Genomic DNA, 20180 nt, shown 5'->3' on the forward strand with positions numbered 1-20180 from the left:
TTTGTCAGAAGTTCCCTTGACCTTGTCTAATTACTGAAAGTTCCCTTAGAGACTTTTCAGCCCACTCTTCTCATTTTATAGGTAAACAACTCAGGTCTTAGAGGGATGAAATGATTTATTAGCATCTCATATCATGTTAGTGGCAAGGCTAGGATTAGAATCCAGATCTTCTGGTTCACAGCGTGATATTTTTTATCTTTCACATGTTCTAACCTCTGAGACCATAGGAGTCTGGCTTTTCTTTTTAAAAGCATAATTCTTGTCATTAGGGGTAAAAATACTTTGATTTTTAAACAGTAATTTTTACCAATAAGCACACCACCCCTTATTTTTCTTTTCTGTTTACTTTTTACCCTTCCCAGTCCCTCAACTCCCCCCAAAGTTCATATTTCATAGACAGGATTATGTTTAGTTTTGTTATTTAGTGGACAGTTAAAATGAATTGGATTCAGCTGTTTTTGAGGCATGAGGAATTGGGAAACGAAATGATGAGGGAGACACTGGGAAGGATTTGTTTTATTTTTTGGCATTTGTTATACTGCAAAACAGCTGGAGCTATAAACTTGAAGCTTGGCAGCCTTGTGTTTGAGCCAAACCAAAATAGAAGAAAATTGATTCAATATTTGTAAGCAAAGTTATGAATGTTTATATTTACATCTTTTGCAGACGTGCAGTGGAACAGTTTCTGTTGGTTTGATGCTCAGTCTTTTAAGTTCAAACTTTAATTAAAGAACTCTCTTGTTAGGGAATGGACTTAATTAAAGATGCCCCAGTCTTAGCTCCCAGAGCTAATAAAGTCCATTTTACTTTAATTTCTGGATATTCTGGAGTATGAATGTGAAGAGGGAAGAGAAACTAGGTGAAGGGTTCTTTCTTGATAGAATTCCTTCCACCTTCAACTCCCTCCCTAAGCTTAGGGAAGTATTATGTGACATTAAATTACATTATACATGTAATTTTACTAAAATCATACCTTTCTAGTTCAGCTTCCAATTTGATGTAAAGCTTTGTTTTGAAATACTTACATCAGACCAGAGAGAAGGGCTGGTTTGCCTAAGGTCACTCAGAGATCCTTAGGCTGCTGCCTCCTGGTTTGGTGCTATTTCTACTATACTGTCTCCCTGGATGACTGCTTTTCTTCAGTTATCTTCCCAGGGTCATTGGCCCTGATCTCATATAGTTATATCTGTATGGTACAGAAATAGTTATCACTGTCAGGGCAGACGGAAATTCAAAGGGTCACTGTCTCATTCATGTTTCTTGTGTTGAGTTCTTGTTTCTTTTTTCATCTTGGTTGTTCCCCCCCATGGCTGTCCATGCCCTAGACTAATAGCCAGTTTTAATCTTCCTTGATCTTACCTTTTAGAGCACCTGTCCATTTTGCCCCCACCCAGACCATCCCGATCTCATCCCTGCAGCTCCGTGTCTTATCCTTGAGTCTGATTTTTCTGTTTCATTCTTTGAAGTCAGTTCCCCTGTCCTTTCCCAGTTCTCTTCCTTTACCCTCTCTGTCTGCTTCCTCCTTTCTTTGTCCCCCTTTCCCCTTCCTTCTTCTTTCAGCATTTCTCTCTCCCCCATTCACCCTCCTTTCTCCTCCCCTCAAAACATACACACAAAGTTAAATTAAACAGGGCTCCCATGACACTAACCAGAGTTCTCTCTTCTACCAGTTAACTCAGCCAAAGGAAGGAGCTGGCGATGGGTAGTAATGGGGTGGGGTGGGGGGAGAATCTCATTTAATTGAGAGATTTGCTTATTGTTATTTTCTATTATTTCTGCTTTAGGGTCTTTTCCCCCCAGGACAAGGAGCCACAATTGGAGTTGATTTTATGATTAAGACAGTGGAGATTAATGGTGAAAAAGTAAAGGTAAGATACTAAGTGTTCAATAAGGGTTTCATTGTGTTCTGTGAGAGGAAGTAGTGTTTTCACAACATTTATTAAATCACCTAATGGAAACCCACAGTGAAAATAACATACTCAGCCATGGCAGCTTATTTCCAAACAGAGTTCCTCTCTTCCGTTTATAGGGGCAGGAAGGGGTTATGGGTGATGTGTTTACAAATGGGAAGACAGCGAGAGAAGAGCTAAGGCAAGTTTGTCCTGTCTCTTGTCATGTCAGACTTCCCTGGTGGTCCAGTGGTTAAGACTCTGTGCTTCCACTGCAGGGGGCATGGGTTCGATCCCTGGTCAGAGGACTAAGATCCCGCATGCTGTGTGGCATGGCCAAAAAAAAAAACAAGGAAGAAATTTTTTGGGGGGATCCCTTGAGTTGGGCCATTATGCAAAGCTATTTCTTCTTCTTCTTTTTTTTTTAAATTGGAGTATGATTGCTTTACTATGTTGTGTTAGTTTCTGTTGTACAATAAAGTGAATCAGCTATGTGTATACATATATCCTTTCCCTCTTGGACCTCCCTTCCCCCACCCCCATCCCACCCATCTAGGTCATCACAGAGCACGGACCTGAGCTCCCTGTTTCTTCCTAATAGCAGCTTCATGAAAGAGCCTCCCGATTCCTACATTCATTATGGGTCATTCTGTTGTATGAATCATTTATTAGAATTATTCTGTCTACCACCCTACCCCTATCCCTAGTAAGGGAGAAATACTAAATGAGGGGTCCAGGAAGGGTCCATGATCTGCCCCGTCCCCTTTGTGGCCTCTGGATGGTTTGGTACCTGTATGAGCTATGGTGTCTGAGTTCAGTAACAGGAGAAGGGAGGTAGTATTTTTCGAGTGCCTAATATGCATCAATCCCCCTGCTACCTGTTTTTACATTTAACTTAATCCTTATTGTAAACTCTGTGAGGTAAGTGATAAATTGTCTTCATTTTATAGTTTTCAGAGAGGTTGAGTGACTTATTTATCCACGGCTACACAGTTTAGCAAGGGAGGTAGGCAGGATCTGAACCGGTTTTGTGTGGGCCAGTGCACCCCACTGCCTCCCTGGCAGGGGTCTCTACTGCTCTGAGAGCAGGGGAGAATGAAGGCATAGTAAGCCCATTATCTCGGAGCAAGGAAAGAGGGAGGTGATGGAAAGAAGTGTGCAGTAAGACTAAATTACTTGGGGGACTTCCCTGGCGGTCCAGTGGTTAAGTCTCTGTGCTTCCACTGCAGGGGGCATGGGTTCGATCCCTGGTCAGGGAACTAAGATCTCACACGCCGCGTGGTGTGGCCAAAAAAGAAGAAAAAAAAAAAGACTAAATTACTTGGAAGGAGGGTAGAGATACTTATCTTTGGCACTGTGCCCCTCAAGAGTTAGTGAAATTCCACGGTCAGATCTTTCAGAGCTGAGTCCCATGGAAAGAAGGGATGACCCTGGCATCAGCAGCACAGTGAGAACCATGGCATCAGAGTTTCAGCCAGATCCCAACCTCAGCATCCCAAGTTTGAGTCCATGTCACTTGCATCCTTCTCCCATAGGTACCTGCACTCCCACCTTCAGATGCCTCAGGAAGGGCAGAGAAGCTCCGGGGTGCTCTTACAGCATGTCACAGACATACAGAGATGTGTTTAGGATGAGGCTCCTGAGTGGGGGACAGAATCTTTCCTAGTGTCTCTTCCAGCCCTGACTCTTCAAAGGGGTTTTTTTTACTGCAAAGACATCTACACCAAATACAATAGTGATGGAGAGCTGGGAGCTCTGGAAAATAAAAGCAGGGTGTGGAATCCACATAAATGCCAACTGGAAAGGTCAGAAAAACTGTGCATTGGGGTGGTGAGAAGGAGCTGGGTGGGGAGAGAAGGGAGCCAGGAGTGTGCACTCAAGAGGCGGCGGCAGGAAGAGCCACTTGTAGTTCTCTCTTGTTCCAGCAGAGGCAGGTGGTGCCATCCCAAGGAGCTGGGTTAAGATAACTTCTGTTTTAGGCATTTTATTTCCAGATATTTGGGTTTCCCATTTATATACATATATATGTATGAGTTCATTCCTTTGACCAGAAAGGTTCATGCCTGCCATGTGCCAGGCCCTGGGAATAGATAGCAGTGAATAAGAAAGAGTCCCCATTGTTAAAGAACAGGCTTATTTTTCCTTCCTGAATCCCGATTTAGGTATTACATTTATGCCACTTTCCGTGAACCATAACCTCATTTTTAAGTACTTATTATACTCAGCTAAAATCCATCTTTTTATAGCATCTAACTCTACCACGAGACCACAGGCTCCCCAAGAACAAGGTTTATATCTTACTCATCTTTGTATCACAGCACAGTGCCCGTTCCCATCATCACTTTAGGCCTCTGGACCTTCGTCTATGAGAAGTGAGAGTTGGTTCATCTCCGAAATCCAGTCCTAATTAATTTGCCTGCGATTTTTTCTAGCCGTATATGTAGAATCAAGATAGAAAATGACCCTCTTCAACCACATTAGTCCAAGGGTCTCATTAACACTTGGACACGTGAGGAGAGCAGCCCAGGCTTCACTAAGGAAGCAGTTGTTGTCTTATTATTGTTGGTGTTCTTTAACATTTACTGAATACCTCTTCTTGGTGAGAGTTAAGTGTCTTTTTGCTAGTAGTTTGCAGGCTTTCTCAGGGCCCCATAGAGCCAATGGAAAGAGAATCCACCCGTGGTTTGTACAGGATCACCCACCTGGCGAGTGGCAGGGCAGGACCAGAACCCCGGTTTCTCTCCTGACTGCTCTTCATCCACCCTCAGCCTCTCCTACAAGTCCCATTCTTTCTAGGATGACTCCCAACATCACAGGCAGCTAAGCAAAGGTGTTAGAAAGATTCTCATAGCTATTAAGTCTTAGTGCGAAATCAGTAGAGGCAAAGTTGAGGAGGAGGCCCTTCTCTTAAAGTGGTCTGTATTATGAAGGTGACCTTGGGTAGAAAATATAATTAAAACTTATATAGAATTTTCTCCTAACCACTGATTTTTTTTAAGCCTATCATAAATTAATGAGTAATAAGCAAAACTCTAAGCTCAGTCTGACATTTTACCCTTAGGAGATTAATTATAATAGAAGTAGAAGATTTGCTGGATTTTTCTCTCATCAAGTATATATTGCATAGATAGGAAAGTCTTGAAAGTATGCATATGTATTTCCTCTTTCAGCCATCTGTCCATCCTTTCATTTATCCAGCCATCCTGTGTTAGAGTGGATGCTTTGTGCCAGGCACTGTGTTAGGTAAAGCATCTTTGTTCCCTAGTAACTTACTGTCATCTTGCTGAAACGTTTCATCTGTGAAATCTCCTTTAATACTCTGCTAATCATTTAAGCAGAATGAATCCATCCTTCCTTGTGATTCCACCATCCTTTGTTCATTCAGTTAGCCATCATTCCAATGTGTCCACCACGTACCATGGCCTGTTTTAGGAAGGCACTAGGGGTATAAGGTTAAATAAGAGGCAGCCCTTACCCTTAGAGAACCTAGTCTAACAAGGGGACATAGTAGTAAACCAATGATTGCAGTACGTTCTTGTAGCAGTGAGGCAATAGAGGTGTAAGTGATGGTACAAAGAAGAGAGTAGACAACGGTGCAGCCCCATACTGGAGGTGAGAGTGGTTAGAAAGCCCAGGGCAGTGGTATTGAGAACATATTCATGGACATAAGACTAACACCAGGAGACACTCTCCTGCTGGCCCCTCTTTAATAAAACATCTCGTATCTTACCATGGTTAGTCAACTATGTATTCATCCTCCCTGTACTAGGAGCTTTTTGAGATCAGGGATCGTGTTTTATTTATCTTTGCATCCTCTCTGTGCTTAGCACAGAGTTCTGCATCTGTTAATGATCTATAAATGCTGAAAAAGAGCAAATGAATTGCAGAGAGAATAGTGAAACCAAGCTGAATAATAAAGGCAGTGGAATATGGATCTCCTCAGGAATTAACCATAAGGCTAGAAACAGGCAGCCCCCTTTGGGAAAACAGCCTACATCTCAGCCAAGACATACAGTCACTATTCTGGAAAATATCTCAGTGGTTTTCATTCTCAGAGCTGTTCTCAAGATGTGCCAGTCATGAGAACATACTGATTTCTAATGATTGGCAGTATTAAATCCAATCACAAGTGTTTTTCGAGGCTCCGTGCAGCATTAAAATAATAGTCTCTTGTTCTAAGACACAGCCTGGCAGAGGGGAACCATGTCCCTAGGTTTGAGGCAGAGAAGTAGCTTTTGTCCTGGCAAAAGCTGTAACATCTGTATGGTCGCCTTCAGCATACACAGGCTTTCACGTACATCATCAAAGGGCAGCTGTGACTCCAAATCAAAGGAGAGCCTGTGTGCCGCTGATTGGTGGCAGGGACCACCGGTCACTCATCAGTCTCCTCAGCTAAACTGGTCTGAGCAGAGGGTGATACCAACTGCCTCATCCTCTTTGGATGCAGATGTACATTTAAATCAGTCTCTGGCAGCAAAGCAGCACGGTGTATGGACTGAGTCCTCTCCTGGGAGTCAGAAGGCCTGGAGTCTCCGTCCCAGCCTTGCGAGTAATGAAAGAGCGGCATAAACTTGCCTACCTCACTGGGTTGTTGTAAGGATGAAATGAGACTGTGAATAAATATTTGAACATTTACTCTTTGCCAGACACTGTAGTTGGTCTAGGGGATAACGGAGAGTAAAATGGACCCCAGCTTCCCCCTCATGAAGCTTTCAGTCTAGTGAGGAAGACGGTTCTGAAACAAGTTATTACAAGTAACTAAGTGATTCAAGTGTGTCAGGTGCTGTGAGGGAGAATTACAGGGTAGGTTGCAGGAGAGATTATTTGGGGGTGGGGATGGGGAACCTGGCCTAATCTGAAGGTTCCAGAAGGTCTCCCCTGAGGAAATGATATTGTTAATGGGGGTGAAGGCATTTTGTGACATGTGAAATTGATGCAGTTAGAAGGGAAGATTATTGTTGGTGTGATTTTTCAAGGCCTCGGATTTGTTCTGCACTCAGCAGTCACTCTGGGGAAGAGTTCTCTTTCAGAGGTCTGCTCTGTGCAGGGAAATTCAGGTTGAAGTGAGAAGTGTTTTGCCTTCTTTGTTATTAGAACCATCAGGTAAATGACTTCAGCAGGTTTGCATATTATTAACCTCTTTTTATAAAGAAGCCACCTGAAGCCTAAAGAGATTAAGTGACTTGCCCAAGGTCACAGAGCTTAACAAATGGTGGAGGGAAATTATTTTCTTTGCCTGCCATGGCATTGTTCCTGTTTTCATTAACAAGGATAATACCTTAATATATTCATTTGAATGGATTTTTTTTCCCTCTCCAGTTGCTGACTGAAATGCCAACAGTCACAGTGACAGCTTGCCCTGGATCCCGACTTTTGTAATAGGGCATTATGATTAAGAGCAGGGACTCTGGGACCACACTGCCTGGTTGAATCTGCTCTAGGACATATTGGCTGTGAGACATTGAGCAAGTTAATTAATCTCTCTGTGCCTCAGTTTCCTCACGTAAGAAATGGATATAGGAATAGTACTTACCTCATTGAGTTGTTGTGAGGGTTAAGTGAGTTATTCTATGTAAAGTGTTTAGAATACAGCTTGGCATGTAAGTGCTCAATAGTTTGGTTGTCTTTTTTTTTTTATTTTTTATAAAGAATAGAGGGGATTGCTTATAACCAAAAGGAGAACGTTTGAAATATGTTATATGAATGTAAAGCTTTAACAAGACATAGGAATATACTTTCTGATTTAGAAAATAAACAAAATGGAAAATTAAAGATATGAGCAATGAAGAGTCTACAGATAAAAAAAGCAATTCTTATGGGAAATAGGCTTATAATAAAAATTAAGTAGATTATAAATACCCTAATTTCACCTTTTAAATGAAGTTATACAAAAATAATCTAAATGCCTTAAAAAAAAGAATAAAGGGGAAACTCAAAATAATTTAACAAAGAAAAAATCAAAGCGAATCCCTATCTTTAACCAGGCTCACCCAACAAATCTTTAAAAAAATTGTAGGTGCCTTTTTCTTAGGGCAAAAAATAACCATGAAATTATTTGGGTGAAGGTGCTTCTGTTTCTAAACTAAAGCAAGGCAGTGCTGTCTTTCTTTTTTGCTTCACCAACCTGATCCTTCTCTTATGCCTTTACAGCTTCAGATCTGGGACACAGCAGGTCAAGAGAGATTTCGGTCCATCACCCAGAGTTATTACCGAAGCGCCAATGCCTTGATCCTCACCTATGACATAACCTGTGAGGAATCCTTCCGTTGCCTTCCTGAGTGGCTGCGGGAGATAGAACAATATGCTAGCAACAAGGTCATCACTGTGCTAGTGGGTAAGTAAGGACTAGTGAGGAGGGACATTGATTTGTGAGCATCAGAGAGTTTATAATCACATAAGGCCACGTGCCTTGGTACCTTCCGAGAGTATAGTCTACAGCTGTATAATTCATGTGGTCAACATTCAGTTCTTCTAACTGAAATTGAAGAGAAAATGAAATAGATCCTATCCCATAGTGATGGTTTAGAAAAGTAAAGTAGAAAATGTTGCTGATTGATTTTCCTATCAGTGCAGGCTCTAGGGAGGAAGGTGGATTGCCATGAAAGTTATGTGGGCTGCTAAACATTAAAAAAAAAATCTAGGCCATGGAAACTGCTGGTCTAGAAGTAAAATATATCTACGTTGATAAGGAATTCATTATTGAAGCAATTATTTTTTGCCTAAAAAATGGACTTTGGTTTATTTTTTCCCTTCTTACATTTATACTGATTTGAAAAATTCTAATTTTCAGAAAAGAATAAGGGAAATTCTGCAGTTTGTTTCCTCTTGTAGGAGGGTAGAACCTCTATTTAGTATGGGGGGAAAGCAGAAGATAACTCATGCTTTTTTTTGTGGTGACAAATGCACCCATTAGAAATGAAATTGTGGCGAAACAGATTAGATTGTTAAAAATCCTCTACTGGTGATGGAAAAATGTTAATAATATTTGGTTGTTAAAATGTTTTCTTCCTGAGAATTCCCTGTCAGTCCAGTGGTTGGGACTCTGAGCTTCCACTGCAGGGGGCAGAGTTTCGATCCCTCGTCAGGGAACCAAGATCCTGCATGCTGTGCGGTGTGGCCAAAAAAAAAAAGAAAAAAAAAGTTTTCTTCCTAAGAAGGAACATTGTTGTATATTCTAGAAAGACCTGAATTTTGGAAATCCAGTAGAGAACCTCAGAAACATTAAGTTAAAAATCATGGTTAACAGTAAGTTAAACACTTTATAGAAAGCATTATAGCTAGTGTATATATGCCAGGAATCATATTAGGAGTATTATGTGTCATGATCCCAAATTTACAGATGAGGAAAGCAAGGCTCAGACAGGTGAAGTTCTTTCCCCAAGGTCACTCAGCATGTAAGACTGACTTCAAAGCCTGTGTTTATCCAATTGTAATGTGCTGCCTTGTAACAGATTGCTGGACTTTTCCTTCAGGCTGCTGGGTTAAGTATCTGCCTCTCTATGAGCTAATGCTCCATGCTCGGTCCTGAAAACCCTCCTGCACACTGGAGAACCTTTGCTGTGAAGAGCTTGAAAGCCCTCCACTCTGGACATAAAGCCTTTGAGAACATGAGTCAAAGCATTACTACTTGGGATTCTATCTAAGGAAGTTAAATGAAGATATGAGGGGACATAATCAGTCAGCTCAGTATGAAAGAGGCACTACCTTTTTATTTATTTTTTATTTTAAAAAAGTTTATTTATTTATTTATGGCTGCGTCGGATCTTAGTTGTGGCACGCAGGATCTTTCGTTTCGGTGCATGGGCTTCTCTCTAGTTGTGTGCAGGCTCCAGAGCACGTGGGCTCTGTAGTTGTGGTACACGGGCTCAGTAGTTGCAGCACGAGGGCTTAGTTGCCCCGTGGCATGTGGGATCTTAGTTCCCTGACCAGGGATTGAACCTGCTTCCCCTGCATTGGAAGGCAGATTCTTAACCACTGGACCAGCAGGAAAGTTCCAGCACTGGCCTTTTTTTTTTTTTTTTTAACATCTTTATTGGAGTACAATTGGTTTACAATGGTGTGTTAGTTTCTGCTTTATAACAGAGTGAATCAGCTATACATATACATATATCCCCATATCTCCTCGCTCTTGTGTCTCTCTCCCACCCTCCCTATCCCACCCCCCTAGGTGGTCACAAAGCACCGAGTTGATCTCCCTGTGCTATGTGGCTCCAGCACTGGCTTTTAAAAAATTTTTTATTATGGAAAATTTTAAACATAAGCAAAATAGAGAAAACAGTATAATGAACACCCATATACCCATCTCTCAGATTTGACAATTAACAACTCATAGCCCATCTTATTTTATCTTTTCCTCATCTCTTCTGTCTGCCTTCACCTTCAGATTATTTTGAAGCAAATCTCAGATGTCATATTAATTCAATTTACATTATTTCAGTGTGTATCTCTATAAAAGATATAAAAAATTTTAAAAAAGAGAACCTAACCACAATGCCATTTTCACACCTAAAAAATATTAACAGTTCCTTAATAGCATCAGAAATTTAGGCAATGTTCAAATTTCCTTGATTGACTCATCCATCAAAAATTTATTCAAATCAAGCTCCAAATAAGGTCTGTATGTTGTAATTAATTTTTATGTCTTTTGATTCTCCTTTTAGCTGTAGCTTATCCCTCCATTTTTGCTCCCTGGGAATTTATTTGTTAAAGCATTTGTTTGTCCTGTGGAGTTTTCAAGTCTGAATTTTGTTATTTCACCCTGGTGGTGTCATTTGATATGTTTCTCTATCACCTAAATTTCTGGCAGATATGTAGGTAAATCTAGAGCCTGGTCAGGTTTTGTTTTTCGTTTTAGCAGATATACTTTATAGTTGGTATTCCAAGGTACTGTTCTCATAGGACAGTCAAGAAAAATGCTTGATTCTTTCTTTTCCATTTATTACTTTCCAAAGTAATGAGTTGGTTTCCTAGTCTTCCAAAAGCAACTATTGAAGTTTGTTTATATTTTGAATATTGCTGTATAGGTTTAAATATATTTGATGTATTCTAGCCCCTTGCAATTATTATTATTGACGCTTCAGTTGTTCCAACTTTGACAGTGGAAGCTTCTTCAAGTGGGCTCCTGAGTCCTTTTGACATGACCCAGGAATCTTTGATAATTTTCTTGATTTCTGGGATGACAGGTGTTCGAGGCACATCCAGTGCGTTTCCTGCCCCAGACCTGGAATTAGCCATTTCTTCAAGAAGCACTGTTTCTGTTCAATGGGAAGTTGTATTTAGAGGCTACAACCAGGGTGATAGGAATCGTCTTTACTAGGTGATGGCTTTTAGGCTTTTCAGTGGACAGAGCTGGTGTGTGTGTGCGTATGTGGTGAATTCTGTAGCATCCACAGGGGGTTGTCTCATTAGGCTCCGTGAAACATTTTGACTGACAAGACTACCATAGGCCACATGGTATCACAGTCACTTAGAAGGATACAGGACAGGAAACACAGCTTAATAGTAAGCCAGCATCAAGCATTCCTCTTCAGTGGAAGCAGCCCTCATAGCAGTCCACAGAGCTGTCCAGGACCTCCTGGGACAGTTCAGATGTGAAGGGAAAATGCTCACTTCAGGCAAGTGCACGATCTGCCCTGGCTAGAAGCCTCAATGCCCCGTAGGAGCCCATCTCTCTTGTAACAACCCGACAGGACTAACTTTCAGGGTCTCTTCAGATGAAGAATCATCACACTCAGGGAAGCCTAAAGTTAAGGCTTTCCATTAGGTATTTATAATTCATACATAGAATTCCCAGGCCGGATGGAATTTATCAATCAAGGGTCAATTTTACCTTGAGCAATGTTGGGAAGTAACACAGTTGACATATCACCTTTGTCAGATTTCCAAAACAGAAGTAGAAAATTTCTTAAAGATAAAATAACACCATGAATTATTCACACTGATACTTCCATTTGTAATTCAGGACTACAGAAATTTTACTTAACCTCATTAATCTTATATCCGTATTTCCTTTCTCCCATGCTAAAAATCCCTGTCCTAATGCCACTGGTATAATTACTCATTTGCTTTATCCCCTAAAACATGTATAGCAGCCCCAGAAAAATGATGCCAACACTACCACCGACAAGATAATTACTGCGACAGTTCAAGATTTTTTCCTTCAGTTCTTTTTTTTTTTTTTTTTTTTCTTTTTTGTCGTAGGGCATAGTTATTTATTTATTTATTTTTGGCTGTGTTGGGTCTTCGTTTCTGTGCGAGGGCTTTCTCTAGTTGCGGCAAGCGGGGGCCACTCTTCATCGCGGTGCGCGGGCCTCTCACTGTCGCGGCCTCTCTTGTTGCGGAGCACAGGCTCCAGACGCGCAGGCTCAGTAGTTGTGGCGCACGGGCTTCGTTGCTCCGCGGCATGTGGGATCTTCCCAGACCAGGGCTCGAACCCGTGTCCCCTGCATTGGCAGGCAGATTCTCAACCACTGCGCCACCAGGGAAGCCCCTCCTTCAGTTCTTTTTGTCCTTAGGGTATGTGCCACCGGGGATACATGGTTAAATTACTGGTAAAATTATCTTCAACTCACCTGAAATAGTTCCTCTTTGTGTGGTTATGCCACTTCATGATAAACAGGTTCATTTGTTTAATTTTGCTTTCAACTTTAGGAATTGCTTTTTAAATTTAATTTCATATTAATTGTGTAATCGTGTAAAACACTGATAAGATTCTGAAGTCAAATCTATAAAATGGAGTATATTTAGAAAGGTCTGGTTTTCATCCCTCAACCTTGTTCCTTTCATAGGTAACCATTATCTTTAAAATTAAAATTTTGTTTTAGTCTCCCATTAAAAAAATAAGAATAAAGTGTATTTTTTCATCCCTTTTTCTTAGAGAATTGTATATTATATACACTTTTTTCAACTTTGCTTTATTTGCTTAACAATATATCCTAATGTCTCATTCCATGGCAGCCTACAGAGATATTCCTCACTGCTTTTTATGGTGCTAAGTAACTCCAAACTCCAAACTCCATAACTATGGATGTGACATAGTTTATTCAGCCAGTGCCCAACTGATGGGCTTTTGGGTTGTTTCCAGTTCTCTGCCATTACAAATGGCACTGGTATTTTAAAATAAACAATCCAGGAATCACAGTCACATTTGTTTTGCTTTACTTGCCCATCTCTCTGGTTTGACTTCAGATATGGAGTTGAATTTTGATATTTCCGAACTTGCAAAACAGTCAAATGACGATTCCCTCTTTGATTTTACCACTATTTTAGGCAACAAGATTGATCTGGCTGAAAGGAGAGAGGTCTCCCAGCAGAGAGCTGAAGAATTCTCAGAAGCTCAGGACATGTATTATCTGGAGACCTCAGCCAAGGAATCCGATAACGTGGAGAAACTCTTCCTTGACTTGGCCTGCCGCCTCATCAGTGAAGCCAGGCAGAACACACTTGTGAACAATGTATCCTCACCCTTACCTGGAGAAGGGAAAAGTATCAGCTATTTGACTTGTTGTAATTTCAACTAAAGGCTGAGGCAAGGAGAAGCAAGAGGAATCAGCAGTTGCCCTGATGGGCCACCAATTGCTGGGGAGATCTGGCGATGACTATGGGTCCCGCTCTAGGACCTTCTGACTCCTGTGGGCTCCTGAGCTTACAAAGCATGGCAGGCCAAGGGCCTCGTCCACAGGCCAGCATTAGCAGAACATATAATGGTTTCACCCTTTTGCAGTCTGGAGTCGGATCAAGGAGAAAATTGCACTAGGCGCTCCATGATCTGCAGAGCATGTTGCTTTTGTTTTGTTTAAAAAAAGCAAGTAAAACGCATTCCTGAATACAGTCCAGGGGGAGACGTACTGTAGGGGATCCCTCCTGCACGTCAGTGGGTGCATGTGGGGGCTGCTCTTTAGGGCTTCTGGGGGCCCTGGTTTTCTCGTCTACCAGGTAAACCAAAACTGGGAACGCCAAGTCCTGTCTCTGGTGCGTGCTGATGGCTCCATGGAGATTTTGAAAAGTGTTATTTCTCTTTTCCATGGGCACTTTCAAGAACTTTGGGATGTAAAAATGAAATGAAACCTTTACCCGTGACAACAGTAGCAATCATTGTTTTATTAATGTACACAAGCTCCATGACTCCTTTTGGTGCTATTGATTCCACTCTTTCACAGACCAAACGTTTTAGTACATTGATGTCCTTAAATACATTTCATGGAAATAAAAACAAAACAAAACAAAAAAAAAAAAGAAAAAAGGGAAGTCCATTAATCAGCTGTCTTTCTCAAAGTCTCATTACCACCTTTTCTAGGGTAGATTTGTTGGGAAGGAGAATACTTTTCCTTTCCTGTTCCCCTCTAAATCTCTACCACTTTCTTCTTCCATTCTCCCATCTTCCCTGCCCTTTAAGTAAATGAAAAAGTTTGAAAAATGGAAAAAAAAAAAAAGAGAGAATGGTGGATACCCTAATATAAAAGATTAGCTCTAAGACATTATGAGTAGTATGAGAAAACAGACCCGATCTGACCAAAATACTGTGGATTAATGGACTGCCATGCAGAGTTCCAAGCAGAGCACAGTCCTTGATAGCAGGTCACATCTTTTACTTCCTGGTACTATCCATCTTGGACAGACCAAGGCTTAGGATTTTGTAGATGTTTTTAGTACGGTAAGTGAGAATAGCAACAGATGAAAAGTCTCACGATTTTTGTATCTGCAATGATAACCTTAGAAAAATTCTGCTCGTAGAAGCAGATTGAGTAGTCATTTGTCATCTCCTTGTAGTAATGTTACTCTCAGACTCATGACCATTCATTCTTTCCTGTTTCTTTTTCTTTTCCTCTCTTTCTTTCCTGGTCTTCCCTTTTTACCTCTCCTCCTTATTCCCCTCCTTCCCTCCCCCTTCCTTATATGCATGTGTTACGGCAAATCTCCAATTCAAATGGAGGTATATATGCCTTTACTTAGCCAATTTAAAAACAGAACTCAAAATGGAAGCCATGCTGCTGAATATGTGTTACTGTTTCTTCAGCGCCATACTTTGATACCTTCCAATTTGTTCACTGATATAAATGCAAACTGGGAAAATAATTAAACCTATTTGCTGTTGATGCTGTCAGATGTTTCTGTAGCTTGCTGCTTAGTATAACTGAGGGATGAGTAATGGGATAAGGAAATGATACGTAATTCCACTGTTGCTGTAGATGGTGGCAGTCTTGGTCCTGATATATTGATGTGTGAAAGCTATTGAGTTTTAAAGCAATGAGTCATGTAGAGACGCAATATTGGTGAAGCCTTTCTAGCATTTCTTTAGTAGGTTTCAGAGTGACCTATCTGCACATGGGGACTGTACATATCGTTTAAGGGACTGATACTTATGGTTGGCCTCACCGTGCTTGTCCTGATCCTATGGGTAAGAGAAAGAGATCCCAGAAGTTTGAATTGCTTTTATTTTAGAACCTATCTATCTCTATAGGAAAGAAAAATCATTTTAATAAACACCAAACAAAATAATTTATCATGGTTGCCTTTCCCTCCCCGTTTTCCCCACCAAGCCAGCAAGTAAAGGTGTTCAGAAAAGTTCATCAAAGTGGGCAGAAGAACTCTTCTTAAATGGTGAGGAAATGTCCCTAAGTTTAGGTTTACTATCTTCCATTTAGGGCAAAAATCCAAAGTCCCCAGCACATCATGACTCACCTTTGTCTCACAGCAGCAAGTGTGTTGAAAATAAAGTTGCTTTATGAACTTAGAGAATAGAACATTGTTAGATTGGACAAATTTAGTTGTAAAATAACAGGTTGTAGGGCCACTCTTGCACTCTGAGATTATTTCCTAGGGCTCAGTCTCCGTTATCTACTCTTGGCCAAACTCAGAAGGGTATTAGAAAGCTCTGCTCTTGGCCCCTTTCTTCCCTGTTACCCTTCCCAGCCTTCCTGTACTTACAGTCACCCATCTATGGCACATCAGCCGGGACACATGAGAATGTAGGGCTTTGTTTCTTTTTTTCTCTTAGTTGTATGAATTCTAGATTAGGCCTTATGGACACTTGTTCACTGATGTATCTCAAGTTTGAGAACAAGCCCTGACAATATTGTAGGTGCTCAATAAATGTTAGTTGAATAAACGACTTAGTGCCAAGAGGAGCTTTTTCAGTTAAACAGAAATTTATCAAATAGAACTTGAGAAAGAACACTAATTAAATGTGGCCATCTTAACCCAGGCCAGGATCTAAACTTACTGGTTTGCCTACTAGTCCTTATTGTCTTGCCAATATTTGCTAAGATGAGCCTTCTTAAATAAAAATGAATTCTCATTTAATGGTGGATGAAAAAGAGGGCTGCTTTCTCATAATTCAGTATGGCTTGATCTGACTCATAAGACTACCAGAGTCCATGTCTGCCTCCATTTTGGTGTGATCTTTTCCTTTTTTTAAATAATGTTACTAAATATATGGCGAACTTTTCTTCAATTTACAACACATCATATTCATGTCATATAGTCAGATTTGGGGAATCTGTGAAATCATGTAGTTTGCTTATATTAATGATATTATGGCTTTGTCTAGACTGTATCCTCAAAGGATTTTATGCTTTGTCCTTTACCTATGCAAGGCTTTTTAGTCCTTTATGTGCTTGTGTTAGATCTATTGAATTATATTAACATTTAAATTTGATTATATGGGGCCAGTTATCCTTTCTGTGGATTACTTAGAGTAGGCCATTAGTTTTTCCTGGTCATTTTTTCCTTCTGTTTTTTTTTTTTTAGTCATTTCATGTTAGCACCTCTACCTGAGTAAAGAGGAAAGAAAATAACTAAAAATGAAAGTGAAATGGATTGACTTGACAATGTGTCAATTTCTGAGTTAGTTAGAGTTTGGTAAGAAAGGTAAAAACCACTGGCCAAAATAAGACACTTGGATTAGGACTATTTCCTGTAAACAATTTAGACTTGCTGGAGAGAGGAGGCAGAATTTAACCAAAGGCTGGATTCTTATTTCTTCTTCTGTTTATGAATTTATGTCTTTGGAGGACACTGGTGACGTCCAGTGTTAGATCATGATTTGCCTCATTTGCCCTTTAAGCTATCCCATAATTCTTCCAGATCCAGCATCAAGTTTCAGTTAATGAATCTTTCTGAATAAATACCAGTTGCACGTGATTTTGAATTGGTCCTCTGACTAAAATGAAAACTTCTTTTTTTATAATAAACTAAGCTACGTGAATGAGATCATATTATAATCAGGAAAAAACTATTTAATTTTTTGCCCCATGTATCAAACCAATAGCTTTTAAGATAGACATTTTCTATTTCTTAATCCTGCAGAACTCTGTATTTCATAATCCTAAGTACTTTAGGGACTACTGCCCTATTAGCCTCTAGAAGAGCTCTTCTAGGGTTTACCCTTTCTTTTTTCTAGAGTTTTTTTTTTTAACTTCAACTGGTTACTTATTCTCCTCAACCATGGCCCTGACAGATGTGTTTCAGTGCAACTATAATCCTCTTGAGACTTAAGTTGAAAATGAAAAGCAGTGAAAAAACATGTGTTATCTCATCCTTCTGACAAAATGTACTCCATGTAAGCAGTGTGTGGTTGAACACTAATTTGGGGTTAAGAGAGGGATGTGTTTGGTTTTTTTTTTTCCTTCTTTTTGTATTTCGTATCTGTGACATGAGCCTATTTGTGTTTGGAGGGAAAACTGGCTTCCCTTACATTCTTCACACTGGGGAGAGAGCATACTGAATTAAGAAATTATCATCCCTTCCAACAGCTCATTAATAATGTTAGAGCAAGGGAGATGATACTTCATCTCCTTTCCTAAACCCATGGGAACATTGCAGTCATTTTGGGGAGCCATAGTTTAAAAACAAATTGAGGCATAACAAAGATGGTGAAGGAGTTTAAAATTTAAGACATTTAAAGAATATTTGAAGGATTTAGGGAAATTTAGCTTGGGAAAGAGAGAGGAACACAGTTAGTACATTAGAGCAAGACTCTGTTGTTCAAAGGGGTAGAATGAGGCCCAATGAATAGAGGTCATAGGGCCACAGATTTAAACTTCACGTCAGGGAGAACTTTCTCAAAAAGTTGGTTCACCATGGAAGGGACTGCCTCTGTCAAGCAAAGGCTAGATAAGAACTTGGCAAAGATGATGTGGAGAAGATCCCAGCGTTTGTTGGGGTGGCCCAGATGACCTATTAAAATTCTATGTTGCAGTACTTTGCTTCTCATAACACGTTCAGTTAAATATCTGTTGACCCACAGCTATTTCTTTTTTTTTTTTTAAGGCTTTGCTCTTCTGCCCAAAGTTCATCCCACTCTCCAGGAAGGAGGTTGGTTACATGTCATTAGGTCGAGACTGGCTTGCTGTTATGCCCTAGGCTGGGATTGCTTTCCAAGTCCATTCATTGATGTCCTGTTGAAATCACAAACTGGTTCTTGAGTTAAAGATTAAAAAGGTATTGTTTTAGTAGAAGTTGAAATCTACATGAAATCACAGAAATTATGTATTTGTCACTTGCCAAACATAGGCCAAGCTCAGTGTTAGTGAGTAGTTGGTATTTCTTCAGGATTTCAGGATAGGCCTCTTTAGCAGAGCGGAATCTTCAGTTAAAATCCCATAAATTACCAACGTAAAGTTTTGCAGCTCCTGTCACAGATGGGCTGGTGGTCACTGGCAAAAAGCAGGCCCCAAAATCTATTTTGGAAAAGTCTCAAATGACATTTGGTTAGTCGGTTTGATTCTCTTGAAGAAGCATGATCTGAAAATAATTTTAAAAGAACGGAGGCCAAATTGTTTTATGTAGAAAGTAACAAAATATAGGTCTTTGATTTGAAAATCAGAGATAACTATGAGCAACATTTGCTAATAAAGCCCATTACCCAAGTGATTCCACCTGCAAGGTAACTTGCATCCTTGCAAGGCTGGTAGGTGGCTCTTCATTGGTCTTTCTAAAAAAGTCATTGGTCTTGCATCAGTATGGTGAGAAACACTTCGGTTTGGGTGAGAATTTCTTTGACTCCTTTGGATAAGAAGTCAGAGCACAAAAGCTACCCTCTTCTTTAACTGACTTTGTGACATGCAAGAGTCAAAATTTTACTTTCCCACTGAGTTAAAGCAGAATTTTCAGAGGTATTGTGTTCTAGTTCCCTTGGCGGGTTGTGACTTTGACACTTCAGGGAGCGATGTAGGGAGGTATTTAGAAGGGGGAACACTAGGCTAGGTGTGAGGAGTCCTAATATTCCCATGAATTAGCTATAACATTATGCAAAGCACAATCTCTTGCAGTTTCCTCCTCCACAAGATAGACTAATAGTAATAATACCTGTCAGAATTATTGTAAAAATTAGATAAATTGAAAATGCTTGGTAAACAGTAAACACTCAAATATTAGTTTTCTCCTTGATTAAGAGCAGACTTTGGATGGTCTGATACAACTATAGATCCTTAGAACAAAACAAGGAATCCTCCTGACTTAAAAAAAAAACTCCATTTCTGAAAGGGCCTTAAAAGAAAATCACTCATTTGATCCATTCTTCTGCCTTAGGGCATAACTGTTACCCAAGAGACTCCACTTCTTTACCTGCTTCAAGAAAGGTATTCTCTCTCTCAACCCAGTGGGCAATTCCAGGGTTGTAAACTCATTATCAGGAAACTTAACCTTATTACCGAGATACCTCACAGTGCAATTTGAACCTCTCTCTTCTTGATCCCATTCTCCATTAGAAGAAAAATGGGTTGATCCTGTTTTCTTTTTAAAGGGCTATGTTTGCCATTTATTATAGCCCTTCTGCCTCAATTTATTTTTAATTGACAGAAAAAGCTCATTAAGGTGATAATTATTATCCCCTTGGGGAATGTCAGGATAGGTATTTATAAATTCTTAGCTTCTTATTGATATCAGATTTAGATCACAGTCTTACTGTTGATTAACTCTTCAGTTATCCATGTTTAACATATAATTGATAACCAAGTATGCTTCTGAAGAATTATTCTGGTTATATGGCTCTTGTTTTCTCCTCTTGGTGAAAATGGAGTCATGAATCCCAGTTTTGTCAACTGCTTTTAGGATGTAATTTCATACATGACATTATTTGATGGACGTAATTACCAACACCTAAATTTAGCAGGGTTTCTTTCCCTTTCTACACGTGCACTAAGTTCTGAAATAAAAATTGGAATACCAAATGCCTAATAAAGCAAAAATTCCTGCACAGAATAACAAAAGATACAAATCTGGTCTGCTAGGATAATTTGTCACTAGTTGGTTGAATGGTACAGAGCTTTTGTTTAAGGTTACACAGTTATG

General features: G+C 40.0%; 1 protein-coding gene across 6 annotated transcripts in view; it reads left to right on the top strand.

Moving 5' to 3' along the window:
* RAB30 (RAB30, member RAS oncogene family) overlaps positions 1-14377 on the top strand; it is a 78621-nt gene extending 64244 nt beyond the window's left edge. For all 6 annotated transcript variants that reach the window (XM_036861689.1, XM_036861684.1, XM_036861688.1 and 3 more), the window contains 3 exons: positions 1785-1868; positions 8040-8223; positions 13158-14377. In XM_036861689.1, the coding sequence (XP_036717584.1) occupies positions 1785-1868; positions 8040-8223; positions 13158-13408 (519 nt within the window). In that variant the 3' untranslated portion in view covers positions 13409-14377. The remainder of the gene's footprint in view (positions 1-1784; positions 1869-8039; positions 8224-13157) is intronic.
* Positions 14378-20180: the final 5803 nt, after the last annotated feature.

This window comes from Balaenoptera musculus, chromosome 8, assembly GCF_009873245.2.
Source record: "Balaenoptera musculus isolate JJ_BM4_2016_0621 chromosome 8, mBalMus1.pri.v3, whole genome shotgun sequence".
In the NCBI taxonomy this organism is placed as follows: domain Eukaryota; kingdom Metazoa; phylum Chordata; class Mammalia; order Artiodactyla; family Balaenopteridae; genus Balaenoptera; species Balaenoptera musculus.